Source organism: Aspergillus karnatakaensis (genome assembly GCF_047715665.1).
Source record: "Aspergillus karnatakaensis strain CBS 102800 unplaced genomic scaffold BJY04scaffold_63, whole genome shotgun sequence".
In the NCBI taxonomy this organism is placed as follows: Eukaryota; Fungi; Ascomycota; class Eurotiomycetes; order Eurotiales; family Aspergillaceae; genus Aspergillus; species Aspergillus karnatakaensis.
In genome coordinates, this window is record NW_027395775.1 from 32,186 (window position 1) to 46,524 (window position 14,339).

A 14,339-nucleotide genomic window follows, 5' to 3' on the forward strand; every position below is an offset into this window, starting at 1 on the left:
TTAGAACCTGAACCTGAACCTGAACCTGAACCTGGACCTGAACCAGATTCACTACCACCTTCAGCAACGTGTGTGGCAGTAGGGACATCCACAGGGATAAATGTCACGGTCACATAGCTAGGCACGGTCGCTGTTGACAGATACGTGGTCTGCGGGGCCGCAGGGCAGTCCTCGACCGACGGCGGACAGGCAGTGATGGTGTGAATGGTGGTCTGGTATACAGTCGAGATTGTCGTTTGGGCAGCAGGGGCAGGGACGTGTGTGGTAATCACGGCACCGGGGCCGGAGGTTTCGGTCGCAGTAATAGGGCAGATCGTGGTGTAGATGTCGATCGTCTTGGTTGTAGTGAAGGTGGTCTGCTCAGACGCCGGGCAGTCGCGTACGAAAGACGGGCAGGCGGTTAGCGTTTGGACTTCGGTCACAGTCACAGTTGATGTAGTCAGTGGGACTGAAGTGGTAGGTGGCAGTGTCTGGGTGGTCGCAGTTCGGGTGCTTCTGGTCTGGGTGCTTGCGGTTTGGGTGTTTCCAGTCTGAGTGCTTGCGGTCTGAGTGGCACCCGAGTCAGTTGCAGAGGTTGAAGTCAATGTCGCGTTATCCTCATCCTCATCATCGTCCTCGATACAGTCATCCTCGTCGGGGTCAGGAACCTGTGTAGTTCCGGAGCCAGCCTCGGTGGAGGTAGAAGTGGAGGTGGAGGTCGTATCAACATTGGAGGCAGGAGGGCTGGGGGTTGGGGTGTGAGACGGGGCCGGGATTGTTGGCGGACCTGTAGAAATGACTGGACGAGAAGACGAGGGGATGGATGTCGAGCCAGCACTAGAGGAAGGCGTGCTAGGTGTTGGGGTGTGAGACGGGGCCGGGACTGTTGGCGGAGCAGTAGGGATGACCGGACGAGAAGACGAAGGTGTAGAACTAGGACTAGCAGGAGGCGACAGAACAGAGGAAGCCGATGTAGTCGTGGAGGATGTGACCGGGTCAGGAGTAGGCGTCGGAGTCGGAGTTAGTGTCGGGGTGATGCTATAAGTCGACTCGATCAAAGAAGTCACAGTGCCGGTGATAGTAGACACGACCGTAGTCTCACAGGGAGTGATCCCATCATCCAATCGCCGTGCCACCTGGTATATCCCATCCTGCCTGATATTGGCAACGAGGCCCAGGACCCAGCATCTACCTCCTTGCTGGTCATACCAAACACCAACGCAGTTGGCCATAGGAGCACAGATTTCCATACAGGACCCCAGAGAAGGCACTCCTGACAGGATCTGGCGTGGGCTACCGCCGGCGTTCGCTCCACAGGTTACCTCCCACTCGGCACCGAAGAGATCGTAGTATCCACGACCGCAGTCCCGTACAGGTTCAACAGTACTCACAACACAGCCGGGGACAGTTGTGGTAGCAGTGGTTACAGCAGTTGTAGTAAAAACAGAGGTAATGGTGGTGGTGCCGATGGTTGCTGCCGCGAATGGAGCAAGCGTAGCCACCAGGCACAGCGAATGAGGGCTGAAGGACTTCATGTTGCCTTCTGATGCAGTAAACATTGATAGAAAACGAGTGACGAGGGAGGAATCAGGAAGGAGCGACACTGGCACAGAGCATGTTTGGGCCTGAACGGGGAGGAGATGGAATTTTATCCACGATCTCGCCCAGTGCCGCTAATCGTGGACTATTGATTGTTGACATTGAACAGGGCTAGAAATGCCGACGCTGGCGAGATCGATCGTGTGTCCCTGGCCGCGAGTCATGTTGTAGTGGAACCTAGCGCTGAAATAGATCCTGCTCGGCTACCATTGCCTATTGAAAGGCAGGTCCAGGTCCTCACAGACTCGCACGCGAATGTGCTTGTCTTGGTGGAGATTAGCCTGGGCCATAGTGTGGGACAGTAACGAAGAAATCGAGTCTTTCATCTTGTTTGATATCTATTCCTCTTCAACTTCAACCCGTGCCACGCCCTCTCCCCCGCCCTCTCGGCCACAACCCTACCATCCCTCTATCCTCCTCGACCTCAACCAACGGCCCATCACGATATACCTCCGCCAAATTCAAGATATCGAACGGAGCCGAAGGCCTCATCGACGAATCTGCCATACAAGCATGGAGAAAGACATACCCCATACCTCTCGACTGCATCATACCCGGGATCGAGGGATGACCCCCCGCATCATACAGCATAACCACGCACCGAGCCTCGTACACCTCATCCACACCCCATCACGATCAAACTCCTGCTCTAGCACCGTCACCGGAAGCCCGTCAGTATCCCCAAACCTGCACGCGTCTCGATCCAGTGCCTCAAGCGACATTGCTTGTCGGCGGGCTTTCCGCTTCAGCACCTTGTAAAAGTACTTATTTCGACTCTCCTGCGCCTCATACCACAGACGCCCAGTAGGTATGACATCTAACTTGCTGAACAGAAACTCGTAGCCTGCGTGGATGCAAGCTAGCGCCACCGTCGTCTTCATCGACGGCCGTCGCCGCACCAGCTCCTCATAGGTACTGTTTGCCGCTTTCTGCGGATACCAGATCAGATGCGGCAAGTGCTCCTCGGGGGTCTGTTCGTCTAACCACGACAAATCCTTATTTATGACAGACCGCGCGTTTATTGCCCGCCGCAGCTGCCGACTAAGATGTGTGTCTTCCCCCTGTACCTGTACCTGTATCTGTACCTGTACATGTACCTGCGTCGTTATCTCCGGGAGGTCGGGAATGTGGGCTAGTTCCTGCGCAAAGCCGTCGTTGCATCTGATCCCGTGGACTAGGCAGAGCCGGGTCGTTCTGTCACCAAGATCTTCGGGAACAAGCTTGCCGCGGATTGCAGCTTCATTTTCTTCGTGTTTTGCGTACGGGGTAAGACATCATCGGTCGAAAGGGGCTACCATTTGAGAATTGGGCTATGAGTTAAAGGTGGTCGTGTACCAAAATTAAGAAGTGGGCGGTTTAAGAGGACAGAACTCCAAGGACTTTTAGCTCTGAATGTCATCATACATTGGGCTCATCATAGGGATACCTTCATGACCTGGACGTGGACCCGCTGGACGTTGGGTGGTCTTACTCTTTTGAGGCCCCGACAAGTCAGCGCTAGCTACCAGCTGAGCTCAAAGCGACCAGAAAAGGACTGCAGTCAAGCTTTGCATTTCTCATACTATTCACGAGGTGTAAAAGTCCCTCCATCAGACACACGCCCTCTAAGCGCAAACCATTAGTAGACTGACTTCCCTGTCTGTCTCAAATTCCAGCTTCAGGCTCCAAGTCTAGGAAGGTGAGTATGATGAACAATATTAGCATTCTGAGCACTCCTATTCTATTACAAAACTCAAATACCCCTCACCTCTTGCGACAAACTATAGGTGCAGTTCCTGCAAAGCATTCTCCAGGTCACGGGCGCGGGTAACACCAGCGGTTGTTCGATGGCTTTGGCCACCAACAGCCGCTCCACACTCCGGACATCGAGATATCTCCATCGCACCACCACACTCCCCAATTGTGAATGGATGCCCGTTCTCACAATAGTACCAGTGTCCAGTTCCCCGGAACTCCATTGCCATGGCAGACAACACCTCCATGCGCTCCTCGTTCGTCACGGGGGTATAAAACTCCGAGCCACGAAACATGGCCCTTGTACCTTCGATTTCTTCTAGAAAGCCGCGGGTCTGTCCAGCGTGAAGTTTGCAGAGTCTCTCGGCTTTATCAATTGCAGCAGTACCCTCTTGTAGTAGACCTTCTGCTTCGGACGAATCGGCCAAATTCCGCCGCTCGAGGGCACAGAACTGGGCCAGGAAGATGTTGCCTTCCACCTGCTGCGGGATACGCGAGGAAGCCGCTGCGTTGGCAATGAGGTGGTCACTCTCTTTCTTATATGCTGCCAAATTGATACACAGGCTGGAATGTCGTCCCTTTTTGCAGAGGGAGAGGAAGTCTGCAAGGAGGGCTGCGTCCAGGCGCAGCAAGAGAGCCGTTGCTTGAAGGTAGCCCTTCGTTTGAAGCACATTGGCGTCAAAGTCGAATTGACCAGGGCTTCCTTTTCGCCGACGTGCGTCTTCTACCATATTGCGGACCCGAACGAACGGTTGCTCCTGCACGTGCACCCTACTTTTATAACTGTTGATCTTCTCTCGCAGAGCCATGAGCTCCTTCCACCGTTCTTTGTCATACTTGGCGACATGCTGTCTCATCAATTTCGCCTGATGCTCTGGGGGACCCTCGAGGCGAATTTTGACATCAGCGCAGAAGACTTGTCTTCCAGCTTCTTTCGCCGGCGCTCGTGAATCATGGTCTTGCAATCTCGATATAGACCCCGGCAAGCTTTGTGCAAGAGGAACATACTCCTGGTTCAAATACAGTATGAACTTCTTCGTTGCCTCATCCAACAATGCACGTCTCACTAGTCTTCCGTACCGGGCGACCTGGCGTAAAGAACCGCGACAGATCGCACACGTACGTATATCGTCCATCGAGAACGGCTGTGAAGACGAAGCAATCGTAACGGGTCGTCCATCCTCGTCCAAGCCATAGTGCTTCTTGATATCCATCTGCGCATCCATGCTTTCGATGGTCAGAAAATGCCCACACGGAGGGAAGATGCAAGGGTTCGCAGCCAAATCAATTTCGCCGTACTGCTCTCCCATGATAAAGTCTACCGTGGTCTCTTTTATGCTGCCCGATGCGCAAGTCTGGCAAAAGTCGCTCGAAGGGCACGGTTCCCCACATACAGATGGGCACTGGTGGCCACACGAGAGTATTTTTCCACAGCGCAGAGAGCATGGAATATGATCGCAGGGCGCGGCGCAGGGCATTGAGCATGAGCTATGCGGACATGAAGACAGACACTCAGAAACCGCGCATGGTGCACATGTTTCAGAGCATTTGTACGGACACCTGGAATGGCCGCACTGAACATCGCAAGGTGACGTGCATGGCGGACATGGAGTATTCCCGTGGCATTCAGCATTGCAAGCATGCGCGCATGTAGAATACAGGCGTCCGCATTTGTGCATGCATTTGCCATGTTCAAAGTTGGTTTCCTCGGCGGTGCGATTCAGGCATGACAGGCACTGCCGCTTGCAGTTATGGCCACATGGCAACACTTTCCGACACTGGTGTCTGCATTGATACTCCGCGCTATTGGTGTCAATGTGACATTCTAATCGTGTGATGTGGTGGCAGCCGGGGATCTCTCGGTCAACCAAGGTTGGACATTTCACTAGGCTCAGATCTTGCGCTTGCCAACAAGGGAGATTTGTCATTGGATGTCCGCATGGGAGGCGGCGATGTGGATCGGGAACGTTCACTGTGCATCTCTTAGGGCAGGGGTCACCGCAAGGCTTTGGGCAAGGATGCGGGCACCCTTTCTGCGGACGCTTGCACTGATCCGGGCAATAAACAGCAGCATGGAGAACCTCTGAATGACACTTTTGCTTGCAGGGATGGCCGCACTGAAGGCGCTTGCCGCACTGCAAACTGCATCCTCCTTCAGGTGAGTATTGGAGAAAATGCTCTGGTTCTGAAACAGTAATATCAGTGTCTGGATGTCGGGGACATGTCAGATCCAGAGCATCCCCGATATTGTTATCCCTCTCCAGCATATCAATAACTTTCCCCCACATGGCTACCCCTCTGGATGTTGTCGAATTGCCGATAATGTACATACCGTGTTTAGCACGGGAGAGAAGCACGTTGACCCGGTTTGGTGTTCGGAGGAAACCGCACTGGTTCTGGTTGTTACTTCGGACCAGGGAAATCACCACCACTTTAGCCTCCTCCCCCTGGAAATTGTCAATTGTGGCGACCCTTAGAGCATGAAGCAGCGTTGATCTGGCAATTCTTGTCGTGTCCGAATAGGCTGCCTCTGCCGCTTCTTCAGTAAAGCCAGCGTTGTCCAGGTCATCTTGGTCTCGTTCACCCATAGTAATCGTGAAGGACTGACTGAGCTTCCGACGCATCCGATGCAGCTGGCCAAGGTAAGGAGTGAGAACAGCAATGTCGCCACTCTGGTACGTCCCCTGCCGGAGAAGGTGATTCACGAGTGCAATCGTCAATTGTATCTCGTGATCGTTCCAATGGGATGTTGCCATCGCGTCTTCGGTAGACGCACGGCCTTCTGGTACACTATGATCAAGCCAGAAAAGCCGCTTGCGAACTCCTACAACCTCTGGGTATGTCGACACGGACGGCGCATCTTGCAGACGTGGATACAGCGTGTCGCGGATGAGTTGAGAAATCGAGGGATGCATCCGCCGCTGCGTTTCCAGTGTGCAGAACGGAATCTGGACGCCGACCCCATCATCTGGCTCCACTAGGCGCTCAAAGAGCGACCTATCTAACGCGTATTGGGCGCCCGCTTTGCTCTCTCGTGATAGGTCGTAGTTCTGGATTTGGGGCCGGAGCTGTTGATGGTCACCGATAAGTATTACCTGTTCGAGAGAGGGCAGCAGCGACGTGAGCAAGTGCGCTTCCAACACTTCCCCAGCTTCTTCGCAAACAAGTACCTTGGATGGCAGTCTACGGAGCATCTCGAGGTTCCGGGCCAAGCCTGTCGAAGTCACTCCAATCACGTCTGCGGCTTTAAGACACCGCAAGTCTATTTCGTCTCGGATTCTGTCCCAGGCAGCTTTGGTCTCTAGATGGTCATGCAAGGCTGCTTGCACCCGAATATGGGTTTTCTGTCTGTAGTCCTCTATCCAGTGCGCGTAGAGAACTTTGCGCTCCGCGGCCGTCATTGCATCGACGTGAACCATCGCGAGCTTCCGAACGGTGGCGGGCTGCTCTCTGCTATGTCGGCCAGCCTTTAGCCACGACTGGATAGTGTGAGCGGGCTTCCCATTTGTCTGTCTCTGGAAACCATCTGCGTCCTGCTCAAATAATTGAGCATAGTGGTATGGTTGGTGCTGTTTGAGGTACGACTCCAGACCATGATCGAACCCCATTGCGTTCAGCTTGAGCTTGCGGAATTCATCTTCATAGGCGTCAAGTGCGCTATGTAAACGCCATTGCTCTGTTTTTTCCAGACGTGTCTTGTCAGTACCGCGGACAACGTTACGAAGATTCAGTGGCTGCAGGCGCTCGGATTTGGATTGCGAGCCAATTCGGATGATCTGCGAAGTGATTCCGTTATCCAGCAGGTCCTCCAGCAGCTGGTCAAGGGCGTGGTTTGTATAGCATACGCATACAATTGGTCCAAGCCCCCTTTTCACTTTTGCTTTGTTGGATAACAGTACCTTGATCAATGCGACACCGGTGAAACTCTTGCCAGTCCCTGGAGGGCCTTGAATTAGTCCAAGTTTACGCTGAAGAGTGCTAGCTAGCGCCACAGCCTGCGCATCATCGAGGGTGGAGCCATCCTGAAGCTTTTTTAGATCAAAAGCCCGAGATCTGCCTAGCTGCAGGCTGGAACGATCATTCATGAGACACTTAAGATCGAAGCTGAAGTTATGCGAGGCCGCATAGACAGGTGGGGGCACGTCAGCCAGGATTGACAAGGTGTTCTGATCCTGGGGAGCGAGGAACTCCGCCATGGGAACATCTCCAGCTTTCTGCATTTTCTGAATAGCAAGCAGGGTGGGTTGGAATGACGGTAAGAGGATACCGGGGAATTCCACAAGCGAGATTGAAGATGGATTGTGCTGGGACGAATGGGAGTTGAGGATGTACTGCCAGCTGATCTCGTCCGGCTCAACCAACTTCAAAAGCACTGCGGCCAATTCAGGATCATCTGAGAGTGAACCTGCCAGCCTCTCTTGTTGTTTCTGGGTGGCATCGGATCTCGGCCTTGCGCGATCAGGTGCAGCGACCGTGCAAAAGATTGCAGACCCACGGGGATCAACAATACACACAAGTGCATCAGGCTGTAAACGTTTTGACAACTGCAACCATTCCTGTAACTTCTTCTTTGCTTTCCCGCGGACAGTTGTCGGCTGAGAAAACTGCACGAGGAATTGTAATCCATCAAACCGATGAAAGTCCACTCCGTGCACGACGACCTGTCTGTACACGTGCGTCCTGGTTTCACCTTTCTGACGCGACCGTTGCCTGCGATCGACCGGTTGCATCTCGGCATGTATTGCATCTCTGAGCTGACCGATGGTATCTTCACGTAAGAGTCGGAAGTTCCTGTCCAGTAGTCCGGCGAGTCCACACATATGCCACTGGCGCGGATCCTTGGGTGGAAGATACTCGGAGCGTGGAGACAGAATCTCTTGAAATGTCGGCATGACCTTGATCTCGCAGATATTGGCGTTGTCGTTGTCGTGGCGTCCGCCAGGGGGCTCTCTCTGTGTCACAAATGCGGGGGGCTGATGATTAACATGTTGCTTGGCTGTCTTGGTTACAACTGGCAAAGAAAGTCCAATATCGAGCCGATGCTGCAGCTTGTCTAGGTAGTCTCGAGACTGGTGAAGGGTGTTCGAGCCGTCCAAGGCATGAAGAGTAAGAAACAAGTCGGCGAATTGTAAAGCAACGGTCTTTAGAGGTTCTTGGACAAATGCGGTCGAGTTCAGCTCGACTATCTTCCAAAAGACTAGGAGAGACTGCTCGAGGTATGCAGTCGCTGCCTTGCCCTCAGTCTTAATCTCCAGCTGTATGGCCCCCGCCAGGAACCTCAGAAATGGTTCGCCCCGACGCCCACCAACCCCGTAGAGGCAGTTGTATATAGTGCCCACTGCTTGCTCCATCACCAGAGAGGTGAGCACATTCGGATGCGTGATAATCTCCATGAAGGGCAGCATCTGCTTAACAAATAGATCACGTTTCGCGGATGTCGAGATGGAATCGAAGTTACGCTGCACCAATTCCTGAATTCGTCTTAGCCCGCCCTCTTTGGAGAGGCATTGGATCACGTCCTGGAGTGTGCTTTCGTCGAGCTCGATGAGCTCTCTGGCCTCGGTGAACATGGGACCTAGCTGCCCACCCAGCGAGGGATTATATTGATGACCGTTGACTCGTCGCTTCCAGATCGCTAGCCCACTGGAATTACCAAGACTATGACTTCTCTGGCTTGTGTTGTTGGTCGAGTCACGGGCTTTGTGCTCGTTTCCCCGGACATGGGCGAATCTGCAAGGGTTGAAGCGACAGGTTCCACGCTTCGCAAACTCATGGCAGATCTTCATAGTGTTGCTTGTGCTGGTGGTCATATCTGTTCAGTCGAAATAGATATGCGACTGATATTAGCGATGATGTTACGGTTTGTTGAGAAGGATGAAAAAGAATAAACAATGAGATCCAAGGGGATCCAACCGGCAGTTATAAGCAAGATCGTTGCTTGCAAGATCAATTCGAGATTGCCCACCTTGATGCACAATAAATCTAAAAGATCAAGGCATGGTGAGGCGCCTCGAGGCTTTGGAAGCAGATTCTTCCTTTCCAATCGTTTACGCGCTGCTGTGGCTGTGGAGCTCCATGATTGGATGATGGTGTGCGAGGTTGCTGGAATGCTGGGCGGCACAGTGCACTTGCAGCTACTGCAATGAGCCTTGTGCAGGCAGCTACAATCTTATTGAATTTGCTGTCTGCGAGTGTTATCCTGAGTTGTCCGAGCGGCGCTTCGTTGCGAAGGTTGGGTCCCGGCCAATATAGCTTATCGCAGATGCTGTGGTATGCGCTCATGCCCAAGCCGATTGCCTGTCAATCTTGAGTTCAGACGCCTCCAATACCATTTACTCGAACTTAAGAAAGCCTAGAGCTGATATAATGATCGGGGTTTCTATTACCTTGTGGTTGGTCACTTGGCTATGTTTAACAGACTAAGCGGACAGCCCTTCCCTTGTCAAGCGGGGAGTTTGCTGTCACCACTCACCCCCCTTTATTATCAGGCGCATCTCAAAACCTGATGGTCACTTGCCATCGCCGCTGCTCGCTGACTGCTTGCCGATTTGATCGTTGGCTGCCTTGGGAACCAATTGATTCGCCAGCAGTGCGCCTCCCCCACCACGACACCAACAGCCCTCGTGGCTGTGTGTTTACGCATTCAACCCCGTCAACTAGGGACATTGCGCAATTGAGAGTCTCAAAGAAGGCATTGCGGCGCTGGAAGCCAGCACCTCACGTGAAATAGATTTTGACGGATTAACCAGAACGCGTAGAGCGGACTTCGAAACTCAAGTGTTTCCTATGTTCACGTTCTGCACGTGACCTCATTTTAGGCTTACTTCGTGCGCAACAACAACATCCCCGCCCCCTAAAGCTAAGCAGCTCAAACTGCGTGATTTTTTCAAATGACAGCAATGTGCATGGAACGAGGAGATAATGATCAGGAGATAATACACTTTCCGAGTATCAAATCACCAGTATGTCGCAGGACACCATACATATATTTCCGCAGAGCCACTCCGCTTGCGGTATGAACGACTCTCCGAGCGACCACACAACACAACACAAGATATCAATTATGTATGTTTCATCTATATCTTATTCACTCCTTAACCCCATCCTCCCTAACCTCCACCAGCCCCTCAGCACTATAAGGATCCACCTCCGTCTTATGAAACCTCCATGCCGGCACGCCCTGCTCAAACAACACATCCAGCTCCTCATACGTCCTCCCCCTCGGCTCCGGAACCCTAAACGCCGACCAAGCCAGACAAACCAGACATGTCCCCGCCCAGAAATACGCTGAGCGGGCGCCCCACGCCCACGATGAGTCATTGAGCTGGTAGTTCGTCAGAACGTTCACGACGATATTGCTGATGTTGTATCCCGCGCGCGCGAGGTTGATTGTCTTAGCCTTTAGCCGCGTTGACGAGAGCTCCGAGACGAGCGAGTAAGTCACAGGACCAATGCTGATGTCGTAGACGAATGTGAAAACCATCAGCATGACGCCGATCGCCCATTTCGCGGCGTTATTCGAGTCCGGCGCGAAGGAGAGACTGCCCGTTATAATGAGGAGGATGAATAGGGACGCGAGACCAAAGACATGGATCTTGCGCCGGCCTACGGCGGACATGAGGAACCAGGATGCCATAGTGCCCAGGACACCGAGCGCGTATTGCCCGAGAGAGAGGTTGAACGAGTGGATCTCCGGCAACCCAGCCTGGACGCAGAAATACGCAAAGTACCCCATGAGGTTCTGCCCGCTGAGGGTCTGGACGATCCAGACGCCACAGACGATTTCCGTGCGGCGCAGATTAACGCCTTTAAAGCAGTCGGCGTAGCTGGTTCCTGAGGAGAGGGATTTTTCGAGTTCGTTGGTGTGTTGGATCATGGCGATTGTGGCGTCGGGGTCGAAATTCTCGTCTTTCGAGGATGTGAGGCGCTGCAATGCGCGTTTCGCGCCGGGGGTGTCGCCGCGGCGGACATGCCACCAGGGGGACTCGGGGGCGAAGAAGATCCCGACCATGAGCGGGAGGGGCCAGAGCCATTGGATGGCGAAGGGGATGCGGTAGGACCATTGGTCGCCGCGTTGGAAGGAGCCGCGGTTGACGCCTGCGGCGATGAATTGGCCGAAGACCCAGCACATGTTGATGTATGTTGTTAGGTATGGTCGGAGGACGACGGGGCAGACTTCCGAGGCGTATTGGGCTGGGAGGGTTTGGAAGATGCCCCAGGGGATACCGGCGAGGATTTCGGCGGAGAGGAGCATCTCGACGTTGACGGCGAAGAAGAAGATGAAGATGACTGCGTTCATGGCGGCTAGGGCGTAGATGAGGGTCCATCTGAAACCGAGACGTTCGGAGACTTGGCCGGCGATGATGAGGCCGATGACTTCGCCGACGCGGGCTCCGTTGGATAAGGCGGATTGCCATGAGGCAGGGACGTTCCAGTCGCCGTCGGAGGTCTGGACGCCGTACTTTTCGTTGAAGGCTGGTGAGGCGTAGAGGGATCCGAGTAAGGCGAGGTCGTAGCCTTCCATGATGAGGGTCGATGAGAGAAGGACGGACCAGGCAACGGCTTTAGGGTAGAGACGGAGGCCCTCCCAGAGTGTCATGCTCTGTTCCTGGCGTGCGCCATCTTTGCCGTGGGCTAAAGATTCTCGCCGCGGGGGTTCTGCGTTCTCCGTCATGGTGAAACTGGTTTAGGTAACTTCAGTGGTGAACTGAGCGAGTTATCTGCAGCGTATGAGAGGCTAAAGGCGGCCATTAAGGGCCTATATATACCCGAGGCTGCTCATACGAGGTGTCAAGGTCTCCCGCGTGGTGTGGTGTGGGAAAGTTGCAAGAATCTGGGGTCAATCCCTGTTCCCCACACTTTCCGGGCAATTCTGTCGCAGGCTCCGGATGCTAATTGGACAATCGGCGGCAAGTCGGCAGTAAAGCCAATTGAGTCTCGCAAGGTGGAGGCAGCTTAAGGCAGCTCGGAGGCAAGTCGGATCCAGTGCGGCGGTTATGCGGTGCCAATGCGGGATCATCCTTAAGACCAAGAACAGCCAAATTTTAGATGCGGTATAAAGCAGCCCTTTCAGGTCTAAGCTTACGAAATTACTCTCTACATCGGCTAACATCATGTCTCCAACCGCGATCGAGACGGTCCCAACCGGGACAAACAACTGGTGGAAGGAAGCCACCATCTACCAGGTTTTTCGGCTACTCCAAACCCAGGCAAACGTGCTGACGAGGGGTAGGTCTACCCTGCATCTTTCAAAGACTCCAATGGCGATGGCTGGGGCGATATACCGGGAGTCATCGAAAAGGTGCCCTATCTACATTCCCTCGGTGTGGATGTCGTCTGGCTCTCTCCTATGTACGACTCGCCTATGCTGGACATGGGCTATGATGTCTCCGACTACGAGAATGTCTTACCAGCGTACGGCACGGTCGCAGATGTCGAGAATCTGGTTGAGGAATGTCACAAGTACGGCATGAGACTCATTCTGGATCTAGTGGTGAACCACACGAGCGACCAGCACAAGTGGTTCCAAGAGAGCCGCAGCAGCAAGGACAATCCGAGACGCGACTGGTATTTCTGGAGGCCGCCGCGTTATGATGATGAGGGTAATCGGCTACCTCCAACGAATTATCGCGGCTATTTTGCTGGGAGTACCTGTCCGTTACCTATTTTTCTCACTGGTCGTGCTCGGTGCTGATAATTGCAGGGACATGGGATGAGCATACACAAGAATACTATCTTCACCTATACGCCAAAGAGCAGCCTGACCTGAACTGGGATAATCCAGAAACTCGGAAAGCGATCTACGATAGCGCCGTGAAGTTCTGGCTTGACAAGGGCGTTGACGGTTTCCGCGTCGACACAGTGAACAAATACAGCAAATACACAGACTTCCCTGACGCCCCGATTACCGATCTCAAGAGCTACATTCAACCGGCGATCGGGATGTGGTGCAACGGCCCACGAATCCACGAGTTCATCCGCGAGATGTACGATGAGGCGCTGGAGCCGTACGGCGATGTTGTCACGGTCGGAGAGTTGGCCAATACACCGGATCCGGCACACGTTCTCAAGTACGTTGGCGCGTCAGAGAAGCAGCTGAGTATGGTCTTTCATCTAGACATCGGACATATCGGCATGGGCAATCTAGCAGATAAGTACATCCTGCAGCCGTGGAAATTGACGGAGATGAAATCTATCGTCTCGAAGTGGCAGACTTTCATCGACGGCACGGACGGTTGGACTACTGCATTCTGCGAGAACCACGACAACGGCCGGTCCGTTTCACGGTTTGCGTCGGATGCACCAGAGTTCCGGGAGCTCTCGGCCAAGATGCTTGCGATCATGATGGTCGCTATGACCGGAACGCTCTTTCTTTACCAGGGTCAAGAGATCGGGATGATTAATGCGCCGCGTGAGTGGCCGATTGAGGAGTACAAGGATATCGAGGGCCTGGGATACTATCGTGAGGCAGAGAGTCAGGTTGCCAGTGGTATCGATCCTACTCGAGTGACGCGGATCATGGATGGACTGCGTACGTTGGCTCGCGATCATTCGCGACTTCCGATGCAATGGGATGATTCACCTCAGGCTGGGTTTACCACAGGGGTGCCGTGGATGCGCACGCACGATCTCTATCAGGAGGTCAATGTGAAGAAGCAGGAAGGTGACAGTGACAGTGTACTGTCATTCTGGAAGAAGGTGCTCCTTTTGCGAAAAGAGTATCGGCACCTGTTTATCCACGGAGCCTTTGAAGTGCTCGACTTTGAGAACCAGCAGATATTCAGCTTCGTCAAGTCGAGAGGCGAAAAGAGGGCGCTTGTTGTCTTGAATTTTACAGAGGCTGATAAGCCCTTCACACAGGCCCAGATGACGAAAGACATGGATCTTTTGGTCAGCAATTATACCGGAAGGTCTGAGCAGTTGCGTCCATACGAAGGGAGAATATATATTAGTAAATAAACTAGATAGATTAGCCGAGGTCTTGGCTGCAGCATGACCGACAGAGTCCTCCACTTCTGTTCTCCAAC

General features: G+C 53.5%; 3 protein-coding genes across 3 annotated transcripts; 1 reads left to right on the top strand and 2 right to left on the bottom strand.

Moving 5' to 3' along the window:
- Nucleotides 1–3,338: 3,338 nt before the first annotated feature.
- On the bottom strand, nt 3,339–9,098 carry BJY04DRAFT_231334 (P-loop containing nucleoside triphosphate hydrolase protein; the record flags this gene model as incomplete). Its single annotated transcript, XM_073719503.1, has 4 exons — nt 3,339–4,667; nt 4,707–6,988; nt 7,019–7,127; nt 7,158–9,098. 4 exons carry the CDS (start codon nt 9,096–9,098, stop codon nt 3,339–3,341), a joined length of 5,661 nt encoding a protein of 1,886 aa, XP_073566544.1.
- A 1,301-nt stretch (nt 9,099–10,399) lies between these two features.
- BJY04DRAFT_231336 (putative MFS maltose permease) lies at nt 10,400–12,020 on the bottom strand (the record flags this gene model as incomplete). The annotated part of the gene is made up of 1 exon (XM_073719504.1): nt 10,400–12,020. The coding sequence occupies exon 1, from the start codon at nt 11,984–11,986 to the stop codon at nt 10,400–10,402; it is 1,587 nt and encodes a 528-aa protein (XP_073566545.1). The 5' UTR covers nt 11,987–12,020.
- Nucleotides 12,021–12,425: 405 nt separating this feature from the next.
- On the top strand, nt 12,426–14,271 carry BJY04DRAFT_231338 (glycoside hydrolase family 13 protein; the record flags this gene model as incomplete). The annotated part of the gene is made up of 3 exons (XM_073719505.1): nt 12,426–12,497; nt 12,545–12,965; nt 13,016–14,271. 3 exons carry the CDS (start codon nt 12,426–12,428, stop codon nt 14,269–14,271), a joined length of 1,749 nt encoding a protein of 582 aa, XP_073566546.1.
- Nucleotides 14,272–14,339: the final 68 nt, after the last annotated feature.